We start from the raw sequence: 24733 nt of genomic DNA on the forward strand, positions 1-24733 counted from the left end.
TTGTCAACCCATGGCCGAGTCTGCCTGCCTGTCCGCTCTGTGGTGCGCGCCCCAGTTGCGTGCTGTTTCTAGATTACGCCCGACGTGCATGCCAGCAGCAGCTCGTCACACACACCCGCGAGCCGGTAGAAGTGTGCCATACATAATGTGAAGACACCCATGGCGGCCTTGTTTGCCATGTATCTTAGGATAGCAAGAGATACGGATATCGCGTTGATCTCCTGCTGCGGAGCGACCGCAAGGCTCGGACTCACCACTTGCATTCTTCCTGACCAACACATCTTCAAAGATGAACGACTTTCCCAGCTCCGTTGGTTTTTACCAAGAGCCACGGAGTGCCGAAGAGGCTTCAGTACACAGTGATATTGACGAGGTGATTGATCCAATCAGTGACGGCAATGGCATCGTCACGCATGCCCCGAAGGAGGGCTTTCGACTGGGATATTTCGACGTTGCTTGTCTAGTCATCAACCGTATGATTGGTGAGTGGTTTAATTCTTTACCCGTTGATGCAGAAGTCTTTCAGCACCGAGATGTTTGATTCACTCCGGCTCTTGATCCTCTCCATCAGGGCATGCGTTGAATTCTGTGTTACATGGGGGCACTCGTTTCACTGTGCTGTCTCTCTTCCCCGCCCATCCTGTGTTTGATATCTTGTCTCGAGGTTGCTACCGGAAAAATTATGCGAAGACAATCATCGTGGGCAACAACTCACTTCAGCTCCTGGTATGGACCAATAGAGTGCTAAACTAGATGGCAAATTCAGGAACCGGTATCTTCATGTCCCCGCAAAGAGTAATGAAAGGCACACGAAGTGTCGGTGCAACTCTCCTCCTCTGGGTGGCCGGTATAATCTATTGTCTTTGCGGGACTCATGTGTACATTGAGTACGGCTTGAACGTGCCCAGATACCTGATCAACGGGCAGGATCAAAGCGTTCCACGAAGCGGTGGTGATCTCGTCTATCTACAATACGTCTTCCGCAAGCCAGCGTACCGGAAGAACACGTTACTCTTGTCGACTTGTATATTCGGCATCAGTTTCATTGTTCTAGGAAACATGGCTGGCAACAGCATTCACTTTGCCATCCGACTTCTCGAAGCCGCCGACGTAAAACCAGAGAATGGTCCTGTTCGCGGCATCGCTCTTGCGGTTGCTACATTCTCTTGTGGGATTCATGCTTTCTCCCGACGTGGAGGAATCTTGCTCAACAACGTCCTCGCGGTCGTCAAAATCTTGACTATGCTTCTTATCATTGTGGCGACGATTGTCGTGGCCACGAAAGGATTCCCAGGCGCCAACAACGTTTTCGACAAAAACACTTCGCCCGAGACCTCCTTCAAAAATGCGTCAAACGAAGCCAACAGCTACGCCCAAGCGTTTCTCGCCATCATCTTCAGCTTCTCCGGCTTCGAGCAACCAAACTATGTTCTTGGGGAGATTAGCAGGCCCAAGAAGAAGTTCCCAGTCGCCATGGGTGCCGGTGTTGGTACCGTTGTGACGCTTTACCTTGTCGTAAACATTTGCTATGTAAGTTGAGCCGCGTAGCTCTTGCAAGTAAAGAGGGACTTTTTCTGATATCGAGATAGATGGTAGTCGTCCCAAAAGATGACCAGATCAACGCGAACGTGGCTCAAAAGTTCTTCGAACTCACATTTCAGACCCTTGAACCAGAAAGCGACCTTGGGGCTCGGATCTTCAACGCGTTTCTTGCCATCTCATCTTTGGGAAACATCATCGTCATGGTCAGTCAACTCTTTTCATTGTAGGCGACATGGCCGCTGACATTCTCACAGACATACACAGCTGCTAGAGTGAAGCAGGAGATTGCCAAAGAGGTAAGTGAAACCTCAACATGTAATCTACGAGAAGAGTCGAGACTTACACCGACTAGGGAATGCTTCCGTGGCCCAAGTTCTTCGCACAGAATACAGATATGAGCATCGGCCGGGTACTGCGCTGGTTCCAGAGGAAGGGATGGTTCTCATCGGTTCTCCGACTGAAATGGCTCTCGCCAGAGCACCACAGCGAGAAAACTCCCGTCGGCGCCTTGCTTCTCCATTTCGTCAGCTGTACTATCCTGATCTTTGCAACCTACAAGATGGAACCGACAAACGCCTACATCTTGCTGACATCTCTGAGCGCCTACGTCATCAACGCCTTCATCGGGACCTTCCTAGGGTTGGGCATTCTCATCCTGCGGTTCCGTGGACCTCCGACTACCCTTGCCGACGATGACGCTTCTACGTTTGGAAAAGACACGCCACCGCCGCCGCTCACTTGGGCCGAGATGACTGGAAAGCGTTTCCGCCCCTTCCTGTCCGTCTTCTGCGCCTTCGTATACATGTGCGGCGGGCTTTTCCCGGTGATCACTAACTGGGTTCATCCTTCGGGACAACTATCTACACAGCTGGATTGGTGGCTGGTTCCCACGGTCTCATGGATCATCATCACTCTGGGCGTTGCATGGTTCATTGGCTTCGTTCTTGTCGCTCGCTATATCGAGAGGAAGGATCATAGAGTGTTTGTCGTGGAGAAGAAGCCAGAGTTTGAACCGGCACAAGGAAGCAGCCAGGGCTCTGAGGCCGGCATTGGGACCGATCTAATACAGGTCCATGAGACTGTCTATCTGAGCTGGGTTGGAAAGGAAGCGCTCCGTTCTCGGCGCCCGGTGTTCGACGACTCTAGGCAAAATGCTGATGTGAGGGAAGTGCCAGCGTCTCCTTTCGCCGGTACTGACTTTGCTGCATTTATGCAGCAAGCACCAGGAAGAGGAGGGCATTGGTAATGGCGTAGGGAGGGTGTTGTTTGATATCCAGTGAGGAACAAGAAGGAGGAGGAGGAAGACGTTACGGATGTTTATTAAGTTCAAAGTATTGATAGACGGACACTTCTAAGTAAGGCAGCATCGAATTACTTACTGCAATAATCAAAGTCGGGATTGAAAATTTTCCCGATGCATGATCGCCCTGTCTACGCCTTGAACTTGCAAACGGTAGCTCTATAATTAGCAGGTGTTCATTTACAAGGAGCTCCGCGCCAGCTCCTCCAGACTCTGCTGCTTCTCGGAGAAGATATTGATGGCCTGGATGAGCTTCTCCTCATACCTGCCGTTACCGCTACGAGTAAAAGCAAACCGCCACTCGCTCTCGTCCTTTAGAGCAGCCTGGAAGTCCTTGACCCATCGCTCGTCTGGCCCGTCTGCAAAGTAGCCACCGACCTTTTCCGTCCACTGTGAGGACGGCGCTGCCGCAAGAGCCCTGAGGAGCGGCGGCGAGACGGTGACGTGCTGAATGCCAGCCAATTGCATCACCTCGGGCACGGTGGTCAAACTAGCTGCCAGTACCTGGGTCTTGGCCTTCGTCTCGACATAGTACGCCTGCGCCTGCCTGCAGAAGTTGAAGGCCTTGTTCTCGTCCACGTAACTAAGGGCGCATAAGCGTCAGTCATTCAATTCGGCTCGGTTCGCGGTGTCCGAATTGTATTTGGGATGACTCTTACCCAGGGACGAAGTGAACCTTTAGCTCGTTCACATACGGCGCAATGTAGGTGCAGCCGGCATCGGCAGCCAGGGCCGCTTGCTCCATACAAAACATGGTTGTCGCCAGTGTTGCAATCCCCTTGTTCTCGAGGATTCTGCAGGCGGCAATGCCCTCGTAAGTGGACGGGATCTTGATACAGACACGCTTCGCGTCGAGACTAGGCTCAACCTTCTTGAAGGTCTCAACAATTCCTGCAGAGCAGAACAGCGCGGTCAGTTTTGACCATTACAAGCCCTGTTTGGCAACATACTCTCGGCATTCTTGACGGTTTTCTCGACCGAATAAGACCAGTCTGTGTTGGTTTGGATGTGGAAATACCCTGTCAAGTACGGGATGAATTTGAGTGAAAGTCTGACCATCTACAGACATGTTAGCGAAGGTGGACGCTATTATCAAGAGCTTCGCCAAGCCAAGGTACCATAATCTCGACTGCGAGAAGAATCGGGTCAATGTCCGGCCAGGCCGCATGGGCCCAGCCCTGGGCATCCTTTACAGAGTCCCGGATGAGCTGCTCGTGGTACAGTTTGCCATCTGCGGTGGTCTTGGTGAGCTCGCCATAGGCGATAGCCTGGTTGGAAGTGTGGTCGACAAAAGGACCCAGCTCTTTGGCAACTAAAGCAAGATCAGAACCGAATGCATTGGGTCATGAAGGAAGGCTCTTACCTTCAACGTCGAGAGTATCACAGTCGACCTGGCTCACGGTTCTCAACGTGTCCAAAAGGGAGTTGGATTGGGCCATGACGGGTAGTAATAGCTGCGTGTGGGCAGTATCAATGCAAGGCAATGTGCTGTGGCAATGAAGTGGCAGTGAATCGAAGAAAACTCTCAAAGCTGGAAGGTAATTCAGGATACAGATTTCACTTTTACATAAGACAGTCGGCTTGAGTGATGTGGTTTCAAAGAGACGATGTGTTGAGAAGGAATCGCGGGGGAGACAGTAGGTGTTGAGGACTCCTTCAAGTAAGGCGAGATTTCTCTCTCCCGCCGGCTTCAGCTATGGATATGGACTACTTGGGTTGGAGGCTAGAGCACGCGGAAGAGTGAGTACCTTGAGGTGGGAGGGTCTTTTGGTCTCTCTTAGCTAAGGTCAGGTAAGGGGAGCTCGGAGGAAGACCGGACACCCCGCACTCCTCTCCCCATGGTGTTGCGGTAGGGAGGACCTGCGTATAGTATACGAAGCGTGAACCTCGAACAAGGGGTCACGGACAACGTACATGCCATCAGAAGAGATCATGAGGTGTTGCATGCACCGCTCCTGAGCTTCCGATACGGGGAAACAAGGAAACGGGGAAACGCAAGCGCACCTTAAACGCGTCTCCCTGCGTGACCACCAGAAATTTGCAGACAGCTGTCAGCTTGGCTGTACCTTAACGGTAGAAGAAGCGGGCTGGCTTCGTGCGTAAACCGGAAAGGAAACGTACCAAGTCATAGTGTCACTGTCAAGTACTCTCCAGCTTGACGATGTAAGAGGGGAAACGTGGGGTTCCCCACAAGGTTTTCCGCGAGTCGTCTGCGTTGCTGGCAAAACAGCTGCTTATTATTGCTTTAGGAAAGCCGAAGCGCCATGTACGAAAACACTGCTACACCTCGACAGTTTACTGTCAAGATAGGAGACTGGCACTGGCTTTACTACTTTGTTGATACTCGTCTTTCAGATGTCAAGATTCATTCAAACATTGGCCGTAGTTACTTTGTCGCATCGAGCGTCAAGTCCACGGGTATCGGTGCGTATAGGAAGTAACCTCTGAATAACTCGATTGTTACACTATTGTACAGCCTGGCAAAGTCTTTTTTGCCCCCGACTGTCCTTGGCAGAATGGCAGTCAACTACCTCTACGCCGTCCCTCTTCTATGCTCTAAACACCGCTGCGGTCTCAAAAACTGAGTCACAAATACTGGTGGTTGTCTTGCGAGAATGGCTACTCCTCGTCATCTTCCTCCTCGTTGTCCGTGAAGTATTCAAACTCTCGCGGAACGTCTGCCTCTTGGTCTCCCTCGCCATCCTCATCAACTGCCGTGAGCACTCCTGCAGCAGCCGCCGCCCCTCCTTCGTCAGTTGCGCCCGCGAGATCACCTCTTCTTTGCCGACCCAAGAGCTCGCTAAGCTCGTTCAGCGAGCGAAGATCACCACCAGCACTGGCTCTAAGGGCCTGAGAGATGATGTTTTGCTGTTGACGTGGCGTCAAGCCTGCAGATGATCCGCCGGCATTGCTCTGGCCAGCCACCGGGGCCTTTTCTGTTGTCACCTTCTTCAACTTCTCTTCGATGAGCGTCTTCTCCTCATCAGGCTGCGTGTCCTGCAGAAGCAGAGGTCCTCCGGTAGGCTGATTGAGAGTCAGTAAAACATCTTGCAGTCGGGGGGTTGGGAACTACTCTACCTTCTTGACCGGCTTGTAACGTCCGGCGGGGAAGCTGATGAACTTGAGCTGGCCCGGAAGCACACGAGACAGGTTTTCCATGTCGTAACCGACCTTCTCCTTCTCTGCCTTCTTCTTGGTGTCGGCCGGAGCTACAGATGCCTCCTTCTCGCCTGCTTCATCCTCCTTCTTCTCCTTGGTCTCTTCCTTCTTCTCGTCCACGTCCATCTTATCGGAGACCGTTGGCTTAGCAGAGTCAATGTCCATGCTCTCGCGACGCTGAGCACGCTCCTTCTTCTGAGCTCTGCGCTTGGCCTGGGCAGTTGTTGACAAGACGGCTGTTGCGACCATGGTAGGGCCCTCCTCAGCCTTGACCTCTTGCTCTGGCGGGTAGTCGAACAGGCTGGGACGGGTGGCACAGTGGAACTTGAAGTTAGGGATCTCGAGTTCGTGGTCGAGACCAATGATGGAGGTAGGCGAGAAAGCGAGCGAAAGGAAGTGGGTGAACGGGAACCAGTACCAGTACTGGGTGAACACGGCCATACCGACGATGCCGGCCATGTTGAGGTTTCCGGTCTGGGTTTGGAGGCCAATGGTGCAATTGCGACCACCCGCGTCGATAATACCCAGCGCAAGCGACGCGCCGAACTTGGTCATGGCGTCCTCGTGGCGATCGCCGACAACCTTCTTCAGAGTCTTGCGGATAGAAGCGACCTTGGGGTTCATGACCTCGTTCTGCTGGATCATGATCATGGCCAGAGAGATGAGCGCACCCTGACGGACAAAGTCGGTAGGATCCTTCATCATGGGCTCGAGCAAGTCGATGGCCTCGTCCAGACCGGTACCAGCACAAGAAATACCCAGCGCCATGGCAGATCCGTAACGCACGTGAGGGTTGTACGACTCGGAGAGCAACTCGACCATGCGAGGGACGCTGCCGGGCTTACGGAAGAGAATGAAGCCCAAGCTCATGACGGCGACACGGCGTACATCGTCGTTGACATCGCTAACGGCAGTGTGGAGCAGTTTACGAATGGCCTTGTTGCTGCCTGTACCGCAGTAGGCGAGAGCAACAGTCATAATACCACCATATCTCAAGGTAGGATCAGGATCGTTGAGCAGACCCTCGATCATGGCGTCGGCACCTTCTTGGCGGCCGAACATGATCAACGCCATACCAATAGCGAGACCACGAACAATTTTCTCGTGGGTTGTCTCGTGGGCGTAAGTAATCATGTCCTCCAAAGCCCGCACGTTGCCGGTGCCGAGCATAATGAGACCCATGGCAAGACCAACAGCCTCGCCGTTGAGAGCAGAATCGGTGAAGAGAACCGTACGCAGGTTCTCGAAGATCTCCTCAGAGCCAGTTGCCATGCCTGCAATACCCAGACCCAAAGCACCACCGTGCTGGATGACCTCCTCCTCGGCGGATGTGAACTGAGTCTTGAGGTAGTCGAGAGCGTCGGCGCCGTGGTTGGCGTGGATCAAACCGTAGGCGTAGAGAGCACCACCCTGGCTAAAGATGGAACCGCTGCTCAAGCCGCTCTGGCGAGGGAGGTAGGGCTCGAGCAGCTTGCGGGACTGCGTCAGGTTGCCGCGGTGGATGACACCCAAAGCTGCGGTTGCGGTGAACTTGGACCAGTTGACGGCCTTTCCAAGCCATTCGAGGTTGTCGCGGAAAAACTTGTCGTTAGTGGTGCCCTGGTTCATGAAAGCGTTGCAGAAGGTGACTGCTGTGTGGAAGATGGAGTTGCGACCCTCCAAGCTGTCCCGGACCTTGTTCAGAATGCTCAGGTCGGTGCGGTTGTTGCGGTAGAGGAACTCGAGGTTCAACTGAATGGTCTTGCTGCCGTCCAAGATTGACCGAATGTTCTTGTACACCTTGGAGAGCTCCTCCGACAATTCCTCCTCCGAGGACTCCTGGTTCTCGATCAACGGTTCCTCCTCGGTGGTGTCGCTCTCTGCAGTCTTGGCAGGCTCTCCTGAAGGCAGCGAGCTGATAATCTTGCCCAAGAACTCCTGGGTGCCGTTGTCGTACAAATCGAAAGCGATCTGGTAGGCACTGGCGACCGAGTTCCGGTCGCCGCTCGTGATGAGCTGCTTCAGCATGCGCGAAGCCTCCTCATCAGAGCTCAGGTAAACAACGCACTTGGCGATGGCGAAGTAGTCGGGGTTCGGGATGTCGTTGAGAAGGTCAAGGATCAAGCGCAGGATCTCGGTGCGGAAGCTTCGCTCCTGGACAACGTCCATGCAGATGCCCAAGGCATACTCCATGAGCTCCTCGGCGGGGCCCTGGCCGTCCGTCGACTTTGACTTTGAACGCTTCTCGTCATCAGCGGCGCGCTTGATGACACGGCGCAGAACCTCCAAGTTCTTGGCCTCAACGGCGATACCAATGACCTGGCGATATCTGCCATCCTTGAGACAAGCCTCGAACAGACGCTCGATGATACGCTGCAGGGCAACCTGAGTCGCCTGATCATTGATGGGGGCGATGGATGCGGAGCGGCCTTCCTTGACGGGCTGGAATGTAGGATCGAGGATGGTGTTATCGGTCGAAACACGGGAGAGGAGAGACTTGGAGGGGAGGGTCGTCTGGGAGAACGGCGTCGTGGGAGAGATCAAGGCGGATCCATCAGCAGCACCGCTGGCAAAAGTTGTAGCCAGAGCGGGGAGTGAGGTATCGTTCTGGGGTGACTCGGGAGCAGTGTGCTTTGCGGAAGAAGCAGCAATGTACTGATCGATGCACTTTGAGATAATGGTATCCTCGAATTCGCCGGGAGCGTCGAGCTTAAAGAGATCGCCAGCGGCGAGAGCAAACGTCATACTCTCATTGTAGGCCTGAAGATGGTAGTAGACCTTTGCGAGAACGAGAGCCGCGAGCTGTCGTTGAGGGAAGGAGTCGTCTTCGTAGAGAGCCTCACTGCGTCAAGGTGGTCAACAACATCCCAACAAAGGCGAGTAGCTGGAACGTGGCGAGGAAGGAAGGAAGAGAGCTTACATTTGACTCAGAGCACCAGCGACCTCGGTCCAGACAGTGTCGATGTCATCGTTAAGAGTCTGGAGGGCGAAGACCTTGAGATCGTGCTCCTCATCGGCCAGGAAGCCCAGGACTCCGGTAGCTGAGACCAGGCCAGGCATTGTGGGAAGTGGCCGGGAAGACGGAGCTGAAGAGCGCTGCGGGGTACGATGATGGGCGACGGAGATGGTTTGAATAATGTGCGGCCGGGATGGATAGGATGGTGTCGCACGGAGCGAGGTAGTGGGATGGGATTGGATTCGGGGTTGGTGGTGATGGGAGCTCCGAAGGAAGCGTTGATGATGGAGAGAAGGACGTCGAAAGCAAAGGCGCGAATGCAGCCAGAGTCCAGGGCACACGACGCTACGTACTGCTAAGGTAAGGCAAGGGAAGGGAACGCATCCACGTCAGGCAAGTCTGCCTGCCTCGCCTTGCCGACTCAGTCTCGAGGTACGTATCTTTCCCTGGAGCTGCGGGACCACAGGGCAGGATGAGTCAGCCGGTCTTTGCTCTGCCTTAGCTAAGCAAATTGAAGGTCAAAGCCGCACCCGGATTTCTCTGTCTGCTTGCGTTCAACTGGTCGCGTGTATCCAGCAGCTTAGGTATGGTGCTGAGGTAAGCTAAGCGACCTAGCCAGGCACGTGCCGGGCTACCTTGGATCCGGATCATCACTTTCTCCCCCGGCGGTCACATAGTTCCATTCCAGCAATGGAAGACAACAAAAGGTGGAGCCGGGGCCCCGGGAGTGCAGCACCGTGGCCGGCCAAAAGACCTAGACAGGGGGGAAGAACAAGTTTGTCATTTCCAGATTGGAGGGAGGACAGAAAATAAAATAAAATCCCCGACAGGTCGACACATCGAGGGCCCAGGGCCGCCAGGCCAGGTTGTGAGGCCGGGCTCGACCAGCGCACCGTGGCCGTGGCTTTTGCCTTCTACGGATACCTACACCATTTGCGGCTTGTCCTGTCCTTTTGTTACTTTTGTACGGAGCAAGGTAGTTTCTGACGAGGCTGTCCACTTGCTCGTCCAGCTTGTGCTAGGTTTGCTCCAATACCTTAGCTGAGGTGTCCTGTCAGCTTCAGCTTGAAGCTCTGTTTGAAGCTCTGTTTGAAGCTCTGTTTGAAGCTCCCAGCTACCTACCTACCTTAGACAGCCTGCTTCTACAGCTTGCTTGCACTGGTTGTAGCTCCCCACCAAATTCTCCTCTAGACAGTACATTACCTAGCCGTACCGTAGTACGTACATAAGGTAGCCAGCATCTTGCGGATATTTGCAAGTGATATGTTACAGCTTCAGATGCTACCTTGAACCAGGCAGCATCCATAGGACCACTCGTCTATCAATGCTTGTCTATCTATGCCTTGGACCTTGGTTCAAGGTGCCTATGCCTATGCCTTGACCAATACCTACCTACACAGTAAGATATCCATCCGTACGTAAGTGGTCGTGGACGGGAGTGAGCCCGTTCTCAGTGCCAGAGAGCCAAACCACTAGGGCCCAGCCTGACCTGCGATCGGCGCGACCAATCCATTTCCATCCTTTCTTTTCGTCTCCAAATTTCCCACACGCCTGTCGCCATCTGTCTCACACACACCTCACGCTTCCTCCCTCTGTCTCTCACGCTCTCGCCCAGGCACGCTACCTTACCTAACCTCACTGAATACCTTACCACGAGGTACCTTGCCTACTTACCTTACTACCTCAAGGCTCAAAGTCCTGACGGAGTACAGAACTTCTCCGAGCCACTGCCGCAACGCCAAGTTCAAACCCAACAGGAGAGGACAAGATGTTTTCTTGCTGAGATATATTCCCCCATCTCCAATCCGCCCGCTTCATCTCTGCACACCACTACCACCACCACTACCACCACCACCACCACCAACAACCCAGAGCGCATCCACGCAACAAGGCTGCACACGCACCCGCATCCGCACCCGGCCACTCAAAACACCAAAGCTTCCATTCGCACTTTGCGACGCCCTCTCCAACCCACTCCGAAGCGCGCATCTTCAATCGCATCCACCCACACAGCTCGTCTCAGCTCCCTCCAACCACGTCCACGTCGTTCAAATCCTCCACCCGATTCCTTACGATTACGACGACCAACTCGCGACGTCGATTCCAACCACACTACCAGTCCGCCGTCTTCGATACCTACTTGCCACCAATCAACCATCCACGTCGATTCGAGCAAACGACAAACGACCCCTCTCGCTCAAACCTCGCCCTCGACCTCGACCTCGACCTCGACCTCGAATTCGTCGCCTTTGCGCTCCCACGTCTCTCTACCCTTCACGCCCAGCGCATGCCTTGCTGTCCTCGGTTGGAGCTATCTCTGAACTCCAGTCCTTCCCGTCTCTCCGAATCCCGACATCCACGACGAACCCGAAACCGACCTTTGCCATCTTCTCGACCTGACTCACCACTGAAATACTGCGGCGTGATGAATGCCTCTTGCGCATCCATCCATCCCGTCTCGTTAGAATCGCGCTGAATCTGCAAATCTCATCCGATCGCCATTGTCTCTCTCCTTATCTCCAGCCGTTTCCTCGTCGCACACATGAACCGCTGTATTTGAGAGGCCGAAGCCGAATATTGTGCATCTAAGCTGAAGCTGGGCGGAGCGCTGCTCCAGACAAAGGAACGCGAGCAAGGGATTCTAGCCCACAACACCCACGGCACGCCTTGCCTTCGATACACACAATGGATTTAAGAGCCTTGATGAACACGTCCGATGACGGGGGTAACAGGCCGCGTGCTGCTGCCGCGGCCGCCGCCGCTGCTGGTGGCCCTCCTCCTGGTCATCCTGCGCATGCCCACGCCCATGGTCACCAGCAGCATCCTCACGCTCCTCAACATCTCGCGCCGAAGCATCAGCATCATCCGCAGCAGCACCACCAACTGCAGCAACAACCGCCGCCTCAGCAACCGCCACCTCAGCTACCATACCAGCAACATGCCCCCACGACACCTTCCCAGGCCACGACGGCTTATGCCTTTAGAGAATCGGCGTACAGTCACGCATTGCATTCATCCCCTGGCAAGCCGCCAGCACCTCAGGAATACGCTGTGCATCCTCAGGCCACGACCCCATCGTACCCTCCGCAGTCGCCTTATCAGACTTCAGGCCCGTATCCCGGCCCCGGCCGGCCAGCGCCGCCGCCGCTTCAAGCTGGTGCTCCCGCCCCTTACGCCGATGCGCGATCACCTCAGAGTGCCTCCATGCCAGGCCCGTCTCCGTATCGCCATACGCCGACGTCTTCCGTGAGCGGTCCAAGTGGAGGTTACCCCTTCCCGCCGACCGGCCCGCCTCAGGAAGCTGCCAGCCCTGTGCAACGACACCAACAATATCCACCGTCCAACGCGTTCCCCCCAAGAGATGGCTACCCTCATCCATCTGGTGCAACGGCGCCTCAGTATGCTCAACAGCAGCAACCGCCACCATCGCAGCAACATATGCCTCAGACACCGCCCATTGGGACCCCTGTTGGTGGGCATCCATATCTCCATCAGCGCTCACAATCAACCCATTCAACTCCTACACCTACATCTGCCCATAGTCAGCATCCGCAGCAGCAGCAGCAGCAGCAGCAGCATCACGGCCAGCCATATCCCCTTCACGGTAGTCCTGTGGCGACGGCGCATCCGCCGCCCGATTTCAATCGGCAGCTCTCGCAGCCTCCGACCCCACTGGGCCCGCCCCAGACCGGGCCTCGACAATCTTCCACTGCACCAAGCTTTACACAACCACAAAGCCCGTATCAACAGAGACTGTCCGCCTCACACCTCGCCCAAGCCACACCACCACCACCTCCACCAGTCCGCATGCCCAGCTCCTCCCACAGCACCCACGAACGAAGATCATTATCACATAGTGAACGCGACCGAAGCATTAGCGTCAGTCCCAAGACAAGAATACCGAGTTTGCCGAGCAGCATTGGTGGACAGACAGAACCCGAAGTGCGACCGCACCCAAGCGTCACCAACATGGTGGAACCGGAACGCGAACGCGCTGCGACACCCGCCAAGAGAAAACTTGCCGACCGAGACTTGAGTCCCCGAGAATTGGAAAGGAAGGAGCCACGGCCGCCGCCTGCCGAGCTCAATGGTGGACCTGCCATCTCTAGGTCGCCCGTGATGCAACGAAAGAGGAAGATTCACGCGACACCCCCCATCTGGGCTCAGACATGGAATGCTCGAGAAAATAAGAGGCTCAAGTTGGCCAATTTCGAGCTCCAGAAACGAGGGCCGCCGCACATCAATGGCAAGTCCGAGTCTGTCAAGCAGGATAGTACCAGCCGCCACACCTCACCAGAGGCAACGAGATCCACCGCTCCTCCAGTTCAGGAACCGCCGCCGCCGCCGCCGCCGCCCAAGACCGAAGGTTTGCTTGGCCCTTGGGAGGAAAGCATTCTTGGTACTCGACCTTACGAAGAGTTGTCCAAGACGATCGCCGATTTCTTGTTCAAAAACGTCACACTCCATCCTGATAATGGGGAGATAATAGGACGTGGCGTGCAGTTCGAAATTGAGGCCAAGATGGGACAGCTCATCGACAGAGATACTAATGACCGTGTCGAGAGGGCGATAGGCTCGGAATGTGTTCTGCATGACACTGGGCGCCTGGCTTTCAGAAGCAGCATGACCGAGGTTTGTTTGTTGATCTTCCTTGGAAAGGAATCACGAAGGCTAATCTCATTGTTTCTCTGCAGGCTCAGCACAAAGGTCTCAACGAATTTCTCAACACTTTGGTTGTGCAGACAGATCCCCGAAACCCCAACGCACGCGGCCGAGTACAAGTACAATACAAACATCGACGAGAGATTGACAAGTTCTACGAGCTGCCAAATGCTCTGCAGGCCCGTCTCCCTGGTTGCGTCCGTTCCCTCCTAGGTAACAGGCGTTCAATCAAGGTTCGAGTCACACATGACCAAAAGACGCAGCAGGTCCTGGCCATGATTGTCAAGGCCCGCGTGGCAGATATCCACCTACATCTTCCCACATGCCCACTCGACTGTCGCCTTAGCATCAACCTCGAAATGCCATGGGATGGCTCCCTTGAGGAACTAGAAAGCGTGGCTGTAGGTCACGCAGATAAGTTCCCTGACCGGAACAAGGACCGTCTCAGCTACAAGCAAAACCACTACCAGGTCGACTTGACGCAAGTGACACAAATGATGCCTGGTCCTGGAGTAAGTCGACTCTTGCTTGGAAATGTAGCCCCTGGGCATTGCTAACAAAGACAAAAGAATACCTCACAGATGAGCAAGGAGCACGAACTGGAAATAGAGCTATCACCCGAAATCGTCATGGATCAACAACGCCGCGCAATGAGAAACGAGCCGCATCAATACCAGCAACTTGTCGAGGCATTCGTCGACAACATTCGCGTCCTCGCTCGCAAAAGCCGCGAATTTGTGTAATAGTTATTTGTACGGACGTATTATAAAAAACCTGCTTTTTCTTTCTTCTTTCCCGCGAGGGGCTAGGGTGGTTTGATACCAAAAAACAGAGTGGCTGCGTTTGGGAGTCAAGGATTGAGGCGATGCGTATTCTTGGAGAGTCATTTTCTTCATAGCTGGTTTGGGGTGTTTCGACTTGAAAGGCTGGGCTCGTTACCCGATTGATATTTTGTTCACTCGTGGGGTTGGTCAATACTAAAATATTGGTTGCCATGGCCGTTTGTTATTTGGCACTCTCTACAACCCATTCCCGCTACTACTTGTGACTACATACCCATGAAGAGTCTACTTTTAATCGCCTTGTGATCCCAGTTTTCTTGGGTTATTATGGATGAGAAGTTTCCAGGTTACATGAAACCAACGCGTTCATTTTCTACTTCTTGGACATCACTGTTTCCCATTGCTGCAGATGTTCGCATATCGTCCCCGATCTACACCGCAACAAGGGAAATCAGATGGAACACGACGGGAGGCAAGTCCACAGACCTCGACCTCGATATTGACATCAAGCGTGAGCCAAAAGAGGTACTTACAACCCCATCAGATGCGGATGATTGTCACACCTTTAAATGTATGGCTTTCCTTGGTAACAAGCTCTCTGAAACCGTGTTAACCGCCACGAAGTTGACGTAAAGGACAATGGCATCATTGAACTTCTTTTTCTCATTCTCGCTCCCTGAGATCGAGCTCCAAGATCAGAGCTCTATAACCATTGCCAGTGTCACAATTCGATCCCGGAGCTTCTGGAGACCGAGATGGTCTGGGGACCCCATTCTGTTCCAAGTCTTTGTCCGGGTGCCTACCTACATCAGCATCAATCGACATGCATCTGGCTTCAGCTGCCAGGCTAAGGGATAAGAAACGTCGGCATGTTTGCTTCCTACCTCTGCTGGTCCATGTACGTTCGCAAGGGATATCCAGTGCGAACAAAGATGCTCCGCTTCCATCCATTATCGGTGGCTTTGGCCCTGAGGAAGCTTCAATAGACAATGGGCAATGGGCATCAGCGTTCCAAGTCTACCAATGCTGGCATTCTTACCTTGTCAAAGGCTTCAGCTATTTCAGAATGCCATTCACAACTTGCATCCTGCAATGGTGGAACCTCCTTTATCCCTTTGAATAGACTCGTCCGTTGATATTTGAGACGCCTTTTGGCAAAGCTTTTTGGTTAACACAACACACATCTCTTCTCAACCTTTGCTCAACTCACCACTCTTTTTCTTCCTTCTCTGCCCTGCCTTTGACTCGTACACTATCAATTATCTCAAACTTTAGACTTGTAGAACTCCATTTCCCGTCCATCCCGGCATGTCTGAACCGATCAAAAAGGCACCCGAGCCTCAGCAGAGGTACAATCCTCTCATTAGACCAGCTGATAAGGCCTGGAAGACCACCCATGAGCACTTCAAAGATCTGCTCAGCTTGCCTACCACGCAGATAGGGCAGGTCTTGGAGGATTACTTCACATCCCATGAGCGGAAGCTTTTTATGCCAGCTACGGAGCCTCGCAGTTTGAGAGACTGTCAAGAAGACAGCGCCCGGCGATATCAAAGCTTGATGACCAACAGATTCAAAGGATGCCGCTCCTCACTGGCGACGAAGTTCACGATGCTTTACTTCGGTCTGCCTGTCGAGCCAGTTTTATCTGAGCTGACACGCTTTTCGAAACCAGACTTTGATGTGGACGACTGGGATGAACTACGTACTGTCGAGGTTCGCCCTCCCCTGCACTTCTTGACTGCCCACGACCAGAGGAATTTTGGATACGACTACATGAGAGGTTAGTACCTGCTATCCAAGTGCCTTTAGTCAAGCTAAGATGAAGAAAAGGAAAAGAGGACCATTACAGCACCATCCCTGTGGCAGCTTCCCAAATGACAGGCGCCATTGGCGAAGGGCTGAGCCTTCGCGGAGGGGGCGACGATGACGATGCCTCCATGGTAGATGCGGAATATTCGCCAAATGATGATGTAGGCCAAACCCTTGGCCCATCAGAAAGTGCGATGGCTTTAGAAAACGAAGATAACGATACACCGGATGACGGTTCGAGCGGTGAGACCGTGACGATGCCTTTGGCGGGAATATCAAACAGAGTCACCCCAGGAAGAGACCCTAACACGCCTGAGTCGAGGCGACGTCAGAAACAGTCTGAAATGGCCTCCAAGACCGGGCAACCATCCCCAGAGTCGGACAAAACACATGGTTGGGTTCCTCTGTTTGGATTCCAAGGCAGAGTCATGTTCGACCCTGACGACATGTCCACGTTCCAGGCAGCTGCCAGAAAGCTCCTTTCTCTGCGCCAACGGGAGCAAAGCGACATTGTCCTCGTGGAATTTGATCTCGAGACGGCGGAAGTTGTGCAGCAGTTCGATGACAACATCCCACTCAACCCTGTCAGTGATCTTGTGGAACATCTGGGCCAGGCAACTAAGTCCGAGTCTAACTCGGCCTGGTTTGTGCTTCGCAGAGGCGAAGAGATACCCTCTGAGTGGCAGCCTCCAAAGTCCTTCTTCTCAAGCACGCTCATCAAGTTGACTCATGTTGACGATGACGGGAGGGAAAACCTCTCGTACTTTAAAGTGCCTGATCGCAAACAATTCTTTGGCTCCATGCAGGAAGGCTATAAATATCCTCCCACAAAAGTCTGGGGTTCCAACCAATACATGCCCTTCTTCACGACGGCACAAGAAGTGCTGGTGGGAAGGCCGGATCGGCCAGGAGGAAACCACTGTGATCTTGTCATTTCACGTGATGATGACAACCCAGAGGGATTCCCATCACCGTGGTATGGTGGTCTAGAAATCCACCGCGAACTCTGGGACATGATGCATCCCTACATCAGCAAGGGCAAAGCATTCAGAGTCAAGACACGCCCCCTGGCCGACGATACCGTTGTTTTCTACCTGCCAGGAAACTTGAACGACGCCAGCACTATCAAGAACCGAGGGTGCCTTCGACGGACAGGCTCCGGAGACCCATATCCCGATGCCCTGCAAAAGGTCGGCCTAATGACGAAGAGCGTCAGAATGCTCATGGAGACCTCTCACTACCTTATTTGGCGCGGAATCGACTATTTCAACCCACTGGTCAGTTACCCTGCTGGTACCTACGCCCCAGTTCGATGGAACCATCGGGATAGAGATTCTTCGAAACAAGCCCAGAAGACGTTGTCAAAGCTCATTTCCAGCTCTGTCGACGACGAGGACGAGCCCTGTCAGTTCTTCGTGATACAGCCCGTAGACGGACCCGAGGAACCATGTACCATTGAGTCGGTTGACGGAGAAACGGGTCAGGCAACATTCAACATGAAGCCTCTCACTATGAAAGCGTTGAAATCCACAGTGGAAACTCTGTATTCCGGAGACAAAAACATCACATATGACGCCGAAAAGGACAGCGTTCTCATAGAGCCCATTTTTGACGAAGAGACATTTGGAGGGAGTTGGAACCCGTCCAGCTTCGTTCTCCGGCCAGATGCCACCGACTCCGAGGCAGCCATGGCCCGGCGTTTCCTCCTATCTCAGTTGGCGCGAGTAGACGTCTTGCAAGATGGCGAGTTGGACTTTGGTGAGAAGATACGCTCCCTATATATCCCCTGATATCGCAGCTAACCTGAGAAACGTGTAGTCCAAACACTAGCTGGAGCAACCGAGGCAAATAACCACTGGGGTCCTCGGTATGGCGAAGTGATCCCCTTTCGGAAAGAGCTGTCCTTGCCGGCAATTGTTCCTCCTGGCAAGCTCCGCCATGTGGTCTTCCAGGAACCGAAGACGCCGGCTCCAGCTCCTCGGAAATCAGCTTACCCTATGCCAAGAGAGCCCGATCAGACACCCCGTGAGCGAAGCTATGTGCAGGAGCCAAGCATCTTCGACATGGGTGTCTGGAACCCCTCCTTCCCGATCAACGCGCCGCCCGTAGAGGCCGTCCTGAGGACTGGGGCAGGTCGAGTCCCTATGGTTACCAAGAACGTTCTTACGCCCAGTGAGCAGCGGGAGCTACAGGATAAAGTCTGGAGTCTTTCCAAGGTGAATCTGGCTCGGCTCGCCGCGTGTCCGTATCAGGAATGCCGCTTCACATATCGCCAAGATGAAGACAAGACGCTCCTCACGCATCTAGAGAAGACTCATGTCGGAGAGAAGTGCCCGTGGTGTGACACCCAGCTCTTTAGGCACTGGTCTTATAAGCAGAAAGAAGAACACTATCGAAACTCCCACGCAGACCAGTTGCGAAAGGTGCTTCAGCTTCCCGAGACACCCAAGTCACGTTCACCTCAAACGAAGTTCATCCCTCAAAGACCGCGCAATAGTCCTTCGGGGGCTACGACATCTCTTTCAACCTTCAGAATCACCGGCCAAACCAGACCTCCAGTTGGCCCGTTGCCTCAGCCAGGACAGCCAGCCAAAGCCAGCGATAGAGAGAAAGGCTATCGATACTGTGATCGTTGCGGCCGTGACCACAAGGAACTCAAGAGCTATGAGGACCGAAAGCATCATGATCGTGTTTGCGTCCCCTTGGCTGAGGGAGCTGGGAGGTGTACATTCTGCAAACTTTGCGGAGATCGTGAGTGGAAGAATGAGAAAGATGCCAAAGATCTTGCACCTTTCGACACGTATCCGCACAAGTGCCACGGCACTCTTCACGAGAACAAACCGCATTGCACCAAGTGCGGATTCTCGATGAAGAAGCTTTCAGACGAGAAAACCGACAAGCACCGCAAGTTCTGTGGAGGCTTCTATGGTACCCTGGGTTGCTTCTGTCCGTACTGCCAGAAATCCTTTGTAAACGATGGAACACAGGAACCTGTTGATGACATCAGGAAACATATTACGGCTTGCCCTAAACAAGAAGGCGCCAAGCCATCACCTTGGGACATTTATCCAGAGGCTCTTTGGAAGGATGTTGACACGTCGGTCGACCCTCTCTTCGTAGGTGCTGAGAAGACCTCCGCGGCCTTACTCAGACAACAGCGTCGTCCTCGCGCTTCTAGTCGCTATCTCAGCCACCCCCTCATGTGGCATGACAAGCCAGGACCAATTCCTACGTCGGACCCACCTTCTGAGTGTCCTGCCCCCGGGTGTCGTGAACCTCTGTTCGGCCTGATGCCGTCCGAAGTTCTGGGACACTTTGAAAATAAGCATCTTGGGGAGCCTCTGAAACAGTGTCCGCTCTGCCATATGTCGTTCAAGAGGCCCAAGGAAGATTACGAAAAGCAACCGGAGCTTGGGGAGTGGGAGGACAGGAAAGATCAGGTCTCACACATGGAGTGCCACGTCTATCAACTTTGGGACGTTCTGACCGGCACTATTCGGCCTCCAGCCATAGTCAGTCAGGAACCCTTCAATCCGGGCCACAGCCTTTGGGACCCCGAGAACGAGAGCGCACTGGACCGGCGCGACAAGCGCTGTCCTCATTTTGACCAGTGTGGCGCCATGGTGGGCTTCATGAACCAGCTCCAGTGGAACGAGCATTTGAAGAAGGCGCACGCTATCGAGCCCCTTGAGGCACAGGTGGTCCGCGACATGGGCGCTGAACTCGCGGCTGCTCGCGAAGAAAGGAGACAGCAGAGAATTCGCGAAGGAAAGAATCCAGTTCCAGGTCTGGCACCGCTCAAAGACATACAGGGTGGGGTGCCAGAGCCAGTTGCGACAGGCGAGAGGCAGACAGGAACAGGCCCTGGCGTCCGATCCGGTGACAATCAAGGAGATGTGCCCAGTACCCGCGACGTTCGGCAAAAGAGTCCCCGCCCTGGGGGTTCTCGGGAAAACGGCCCCAAAAACAGTCAAGGGGGAAGATCAGATACCAGTGCTACAGTTCCCGGAGGCCATCAAGGCGGCCGGACAAATGAGCCCGGGCGGATTCTTAGCCCTCCGCCTACAGGTCCCAGGAGGCCCGAAGCCACCACTTTGGTGACCAGCCCTGGCCAAGGACCGAAGCCGCCAAAGGGCCCAAGGGGTCCGAAGGGGACAAGAAAAGACACTACTAAAGATCCTAAGAAGCAGACTAAGGACCCCAAGAAGATCAAGGAAACGCCAACGAACGTCGGCAGTACGTCCGCGGCTAAGTTTGTGCCGACTGCCGGAATGTACTGTTCACGATGCTTGCGTCCGGTTCCCAAGGCTATCTTTCCAGGCGAACCTTCTAAACAAGAGCAGATAGACGTGAGTACTTTGTAATCCGAAGGCACACCGAGCTAATCCATCACCTTTAGGCACACTCGGATCCGAGACGTAGCTGCCGAATTCCAGCTAGACAAGGTCAAGTGGAAATAGACCGTGAAGATAACGGCATACTGCCAAGCAAAGTCGGTTGGATCTCGAAGAACGATATCAAAAAAGCGGGCGCTGTGGTCGAACTCAGACAAACCTTTGTCAGAGACAACCCGGACTTGAAGAGGACTATATTCCCCAAGGATAACATTTTTGTGTCCGGGAGGAATTCGTGGATTCGGGATCCGAATCATCCCGGCAACCAAGAGAACTGGGGATTGCGTTACCGGCCTGGGAATGACGATGACAGCGATGAGAGCGAGGACGACGGCTTGCGGAGTTACGTACCAGGAAATGAGGAAGAAGAGGAGGATGAGGATGAGTTGAATACGGCCGTCAATGAGCATGATGAAGAGGACGAAGGGGATGAGCAAAGAGCTGAGAAAGATAGAGAAGGCAACGAGGATGATGATGAGGAGCAGGACAATGGCGAAGGCGGCTCAGGGAACCGGACTAAACAGAAGCGCAAGCCGTATCGTGGATCTCTCACCCACGACCCGACATACCGAGACCGTGGGGAAGAGGACGATCTGAGCCAGGCTAGCGACACGGAGCTGGTGCCGGAGAGCGGAGATGATGGAGCTGATGCTTCTGGTGGATCTTCCGGTGGGAAGCGGAAGCGCGAGACCGGGGAGTCATCAGCACAGGGCAGTAAGGGGGGCAAGGACAAGACACAGGAGAGGCATCGTAAGAAGGCCAAGGTGAGCGCGAGTGCTCAGGGGCGTTGAGTGGTGAAGTAAGTGTGAGTGACTGCTGTGATATAGAGATCTTATAGTAGACAGTTATAACCCAATCAGAGCTTCTTTGGTTGAGCTCTGGGGTGAGTTGAACCATCGGAGAATAGCTTCATTCGCAGAATGGTTTTGGTGGCTCCCTTGAGTGACGTTCTTGAGATGAACGATGATCCACTCAACAACGCAACTACCTCACTGACAATTGGCTTATCCGTGATTGGTCTACTTAACAAGAAGCCCGGGTGACTGGGTCGTCGCCGATGGCCTGGGACGTATGCAGAGGTTCAATTAGAGTTGCGGGGAAGCAAGTGTCGGAGTATTGTGTGTCTGTACTCCGTACACGTGCGGAATTCACGAAGCAGATAGTCGTAACGAGAGAGCTGCTTCACGACAGTAGGTGATTGCCGTCTCCATCGTGTCGGCGACTAACAGGGCCCAGGATGGAGGTTGAGACGTATCGGGGCCGGGCCGCGACGGTGTTCGGGGTCCACGTGGGCGGTTACGCGGCTTTCATCGGTCTCGTTCGGCCACTTGGAGCACCATGACACACGGATTCTCTTGGTTTTGAGTTTATTGTCGGCTGAAAGTCTGATAACGTGCCCTTCAGCGTAGGTAGTTCGGGACATGTGGGAGGCCAGTGCCAATGATGTTAATAGAAATCAACGGATTGAGATGTGTTAAAGCAAAAGGAACCCCCCATGTCTTGCCCCAGATCCTGGCTATCGCCTCTTTCTGGAATTGATCCCATCCTCACCGACCCCCAAAAAGCTTGCTTACCTAAGGAAGAAGAGCCGAAAGTGGATCCCTCGGTCGGCGACGTCGGTGGTCCCCGGTGAGAAGCACGTACCACTTGCACAACGGCCCATGCACCCACCTTACATAAGACACTTTCACCACGTTTTATGCAAACACACACGTGCCACACCCAACTGTGCAGACCCACTTTCGAGTTTTTCCCTCCTCTCAAAACAGCCAAAAGGCCATCGAGGCGCAATCACGCCATCGCCCCGGTCAGTCACCTCACGTCCAAGCTCCACACCAGAGCCGCGCTCTCGACGTCGTCCACCACCAAACGAAGCCTATCCCGCCCAATCTAGCCATTCACCTTGATCCAAATACAATGCAAGCGCCGCGGCGTCTATTTAGCGAGCTCTTACAGCTCTCGACAAGGCGGCCCGTCCCTCCTCGTCCGACTCCTGGCCCTCCTGGACCATGGCGAGCGAGCTGGATCCCTGCCTCTGCCGCTGCCGCTCCTCCTTCTCACGCTCCTCCTCCAGGATGTCGTCCTCTACACGCCTCTGCCTGCTCGAGACACCCCCGACCGACATCCGCCTCCTCCTCGAAGCCCTTGGCCGGTGGCCGTGATAGTCAGGAACATACCCAGAAACACCAGACTACCCGCCCAGGGGAGGAGCGCGGAGAAGAGCGTGAGACCCAGCACCCACGCCGCCGCAAGGGTCCGGCCACCGTCAGTACGTTGCTCGCTAGCGGCGGGCTCTTGTCTCTCTTCGTCGGCCTCTCGGAGCCCTTCCATGTGCCCACTCAGGAAGAAGCAGATGCCTCCGACCCGGCCTCGTCCACCGACGACCGCGACCCATCTATCCCTCGCTTCAGGCTCTCCGAAATCCGAAAACATGATGCCAAATCCGGTAGCCCATGGGTTACCCAAGGCGACAAGGTCTACGACATAACTGACTGGGTTGCCGCCCACCCCGGAGGTGATGTCATCCTCCGTGCCGCTGGAGGTAGCATTGATCCCTACTGGAACATCTTCACCATCCACAAGTCGCCCCACGTTTATGAAATCCTTCAACAGTACTTGATTGGCTTCATCGACTCGGACGACCTTGTCGACGGCAAGCCCGCTGCTCAGGAAATAGAAGACCCCTTCAAGCACGATCCTACCCGTGACGAGAGACTCATCACCCTCACTCCCAAGCCTCGCAATGCAGAGACACCCGTGGAAGGCCTGGCTGACAGCTATCTCACTCCCAATGAGCTCTTCTACGTGCGCAACCACATGTGGGTTCCCCAGGTCGATGATACTTCGGACTACACTCTCAAGATTGAGCTCCTCGATGGCACCATCAAGGAGTACTCTCTCGATGACCTGAAGACCAAGTTCAAGCCTACCACTGTTGTGGCTGTTTTGCAATGCTCTGGCAACCGCCGAAGCGACATGACGCGCAACGCGAAGAAAACCAACGGACTCCAGTGGAATGTCGGCGCCATCTCTTGTGCGGAATGGCAGGGCGTGAAACTCACTGACGTACTTGCCGATGCCGGTATTCCTATACTTGAGGCCATTGCTGGAGATACGGAGGCCAAGCACGTTCAGTTCATGGCGCTCGAAGCCTATGGCGCGTCAATTCCCATCGAATCTGCTCTGGACCCGCGTGGTGACGTTTTGCTGGCATACTCGATGAATGGCAAGCCGCTGCCGCGAGACCATGGATACCCTCTTCGTGCTCTTGTGCCGGGCCATGTGGCAGCTCGTTCCGTCAAGTGGTTGAGCCAGATCACTATTTCTGACGAAGAAAGCCACAGCCAATGGCAGCGCAAAGATTACAAGTGCTTTGGCCCCAACGAGACGAGCCCCGACTGGGACCGCGCTGCACCAATTCAGGAGATGCCCATCACAAGCGCCATCACCACCGTCAGGTTAGGTGATTGGAAAGCAACAACAAGTGAGTCAGAGGCGAACGAGAAAGCTGACAGCCTCCGCGAAGCGTCTCTCATGGGTTACGCCTACTCTGGTGGCGGTCGCCGTATTGTTCGTGTCGATATCAGCGTCGACAATGGCAAAACTTGGGATCAAGCCGAGTTGCTCGACGAGCCTGGAGCCCCGCCAAAGGCCGGTCACAAGTCCTGGGCATGGAAGCGCTGGAGGTATGACGGCGCAATCCCGCTTGGCGAGCCAGGTGAAGGGACTAAGAAGTGTACCACCCTGCTCGTCAAGGCCACGGATGAGGCATACAACTCGCAACCCGAGAGTTACTCGGCCATTTACAACCAGCGTGGAAACTTGGCCAACGCGTGGCACCGCCTCAAAATCTGCTCCGATTGTGCCAACAAGGCCATCATCGCGACTAAGTAGATCGGCATACGATTTGGAGAAGAAGGGGGCGAGTGAGGAAAGGACACCAAAAGAGGTGAAGAGAGGTGAGGACGAGAGTTTATCGATGGCTGCAGGGGTTTTTCATACGCGTAGAGTACGCTTGAAGCAGCGGAGGCGTATTGCGGATTTATGAAGCGAAGCCTGTTGTTCATAATCATTACTATTTCTTGGTTTATCATTTCAGTTGACGTCCGCGCCAACGATCAGGTTTTTCAACAACCCAAGGGAATTTGGC

The 24733-nt window shown here is 54.2% G+C and overlaps 6 protein-coding genes across 6 annotated transcripts; 4 read left to right on the top strand and 2 right to left on the bottom strand.

Moving 5' to 3' along the window:
* The first annotated feature begins 647 nt into the window (after positions 1-647).
* On the top strand, positions 648-2905 carry BDP81DRAFT_114409 (high-affinity methionine permease). The gene is made up of 4 exons (XM_060581522.1): positions 648-1530; positions 1590-1745; positions 1797-1838; positions 1895-2905. The coding sequence occupies exons 1-4, from the start codon at positions 754-756 to the stop codon at positions 2786-2788; spliced, it is 1869 nt and encodes a 622-aa protein (XP_060439921.1). The 5' UTR covers positions 648-753; the 3' UTR covers positions 2789-2905.
* BDP81DRAFT_114405 (transaldolase) lies at positions 2906-4415 on the bottom strand. Its single transcript, XM_060581521.1, has 5 exons — positions 4206-4415; positions 3961-4154; positions 3793-3901; positions 3502-3733; positions 2906-3425 (listed from the first exon to the last, which is right to left on the bottom strand). The coding sequence occupies exons 1-5, from the start codon at positions 4279-4281 to the stop codon at positions 3023-3025; spliced, it is 1014 nt and encodes a 337-aa protein (XP_060439922.1). The 5' UTR covers positions 4282-4415; the 3' UTR covers positions 2906-3022.
* Positions 4416-5461: 1046 nt separating this feature from the next.
* Positions 5462-9040, bottom strand: BDP81DRAFT_330969 (proteasome/cyclosome; the record flags this gene model as incomplete). Its single annotated transcript, XM_060585468.1, has 3 exons — positions 5462-5866; positions 5921-8822; positions 8901-9040. The coding sequence occupies 3 exons, from the start codon at positions 9038-9040 to the stop codon at positions 5462-5464; spliced, it is 3447 nt and encodes a 1148-aa protein (XP_060439923.1).
* A 3334-nt stretch (positions 9041-12374) lies between these two features.
* BDP81DRAFT_330949 (mRNA-capping enzyme subunit beta) lies at positions 12375-14341 on the top strand (the record flags this gene model as incomplete). The annotated part of the gene is made up of 3 exons (XM_060585467.1): positions 12375-13568; positions 13631-14110; positions 14168-14341. 3 exons carry the CDS (start codon positions 12375-12377, stop codon positions 14339-14341), a joined length of 1848 nt encoding a protein of 615 aa, XP_060439924.1.
* Positions 14342-15688: 1347 nt separating this feature from the next.
* BDP81DRAFT_502132 (uncharacterized protein) lies at positions 15689-21772 on the top strand (the record flags this gene model as incomplete). The annotated part of the gene is made up of 7 exons (XM_060595556.1): positions 15689-16160; positions 16211-16350; positions 16438-17947; positions 18008-19668; positions 19801-19890; positions 20227-20538; positions 20589-21772. 7 exons carry the CDS (start codon positions 15689-15691, stop codon positions 21372-21374), a joined length of 4971 nt encoding a protein of 1656 aa, XP_060439925.1. The 3' UTR covers positions 21375-21772.
* Positions 21773-22130: 358 nt separating this feature from the next.
* Positions 22131-24676, top strand: BDP81DRAFT_114474 (oxidoreductase molybdopterin binding domain-containing protein). The gene has a single exon (XM_060581524.1). The coding sequence runs from the start codon at positions 22501-22503 to the stop codon at positions 24475-24477; it is 1977 nt and encodes a 658-aa protein (XP_060439926.1). The 5' UTR covers positions 22131-22500; the 3' UTR covers positions 24478-24676.
* The last annotated feature ends 57 nt before the right edge of the window (positions 24677-24733 follow it).

Source organism: Colletotrichum phormii (genome assembly GCF_030913505.1).
Source record: "Colletotrichum phormii strain CBS 102054 chromosome Unknown BDP81scaffold_26, whole genome shotgun sequence".
NCBI lineage: Eukaryota > Fungi > Ascomycota > Sordariomycetes > Glomerellales > Glomerellaceae > Colletotrichum > Colletotrichum phormii.

Excerpts from the sequence above, each read along its gene's own strand:
- BDP81DRAFT_114409 (XM_060581522.1), top strand. The coding sequence starts at position 754 with ATGGCAAATTCAGGAACCGGTATCTTCATGTCCCCGCAAAGAGTAATG. Across the intron at positions 1,746-1,796 it reads TGGGAAACATCATCGTCATG|ACATACACAGCTGCTAGAGT; the intron begins GTCAGTCAACTC and ends ACATTCTCACAG. Across the intron at positions 1,839-1,894 it reads AGCAGGAGATTGCCAAAGAG|GGAATGCTTCCGTGGCCCAA; the intron begins GTAAGTGAAACC and ends TACACCGACTAG.
- BDP81DRAFT_114405 (XM_060581521.1), bottom strand. The coding sequence starts at position 4,281 with ATGGCCCAATCCAACTCCCTTTTGGACACGTTGAGAACCGTGAGCCAG. Across the intron at positions 3,902-3,960 it reads TTCTCGCAGTCGAGATTATG|ATGGTCAGACTTTCACTCAA; the intron begins GTACCTTGGCTT and ends ACATGTCTGTAG. Across the intron at positions 3,426-3,501 it reads AAGGTTCACTTCGTCCCTGG|TTACGTGGACGAGAACAAGG; the intron begins GTAAGAGTCATC and ends ATGCGCCCTTAG.
- BDP81DRAFT_114474 (XM_060581524.1), top strand. The coding sequence starts at position 22,501 with ATGCAAGCGCCGCGGCGTCTATTTAGCGAGCTCTTACAGCTCTCGACA.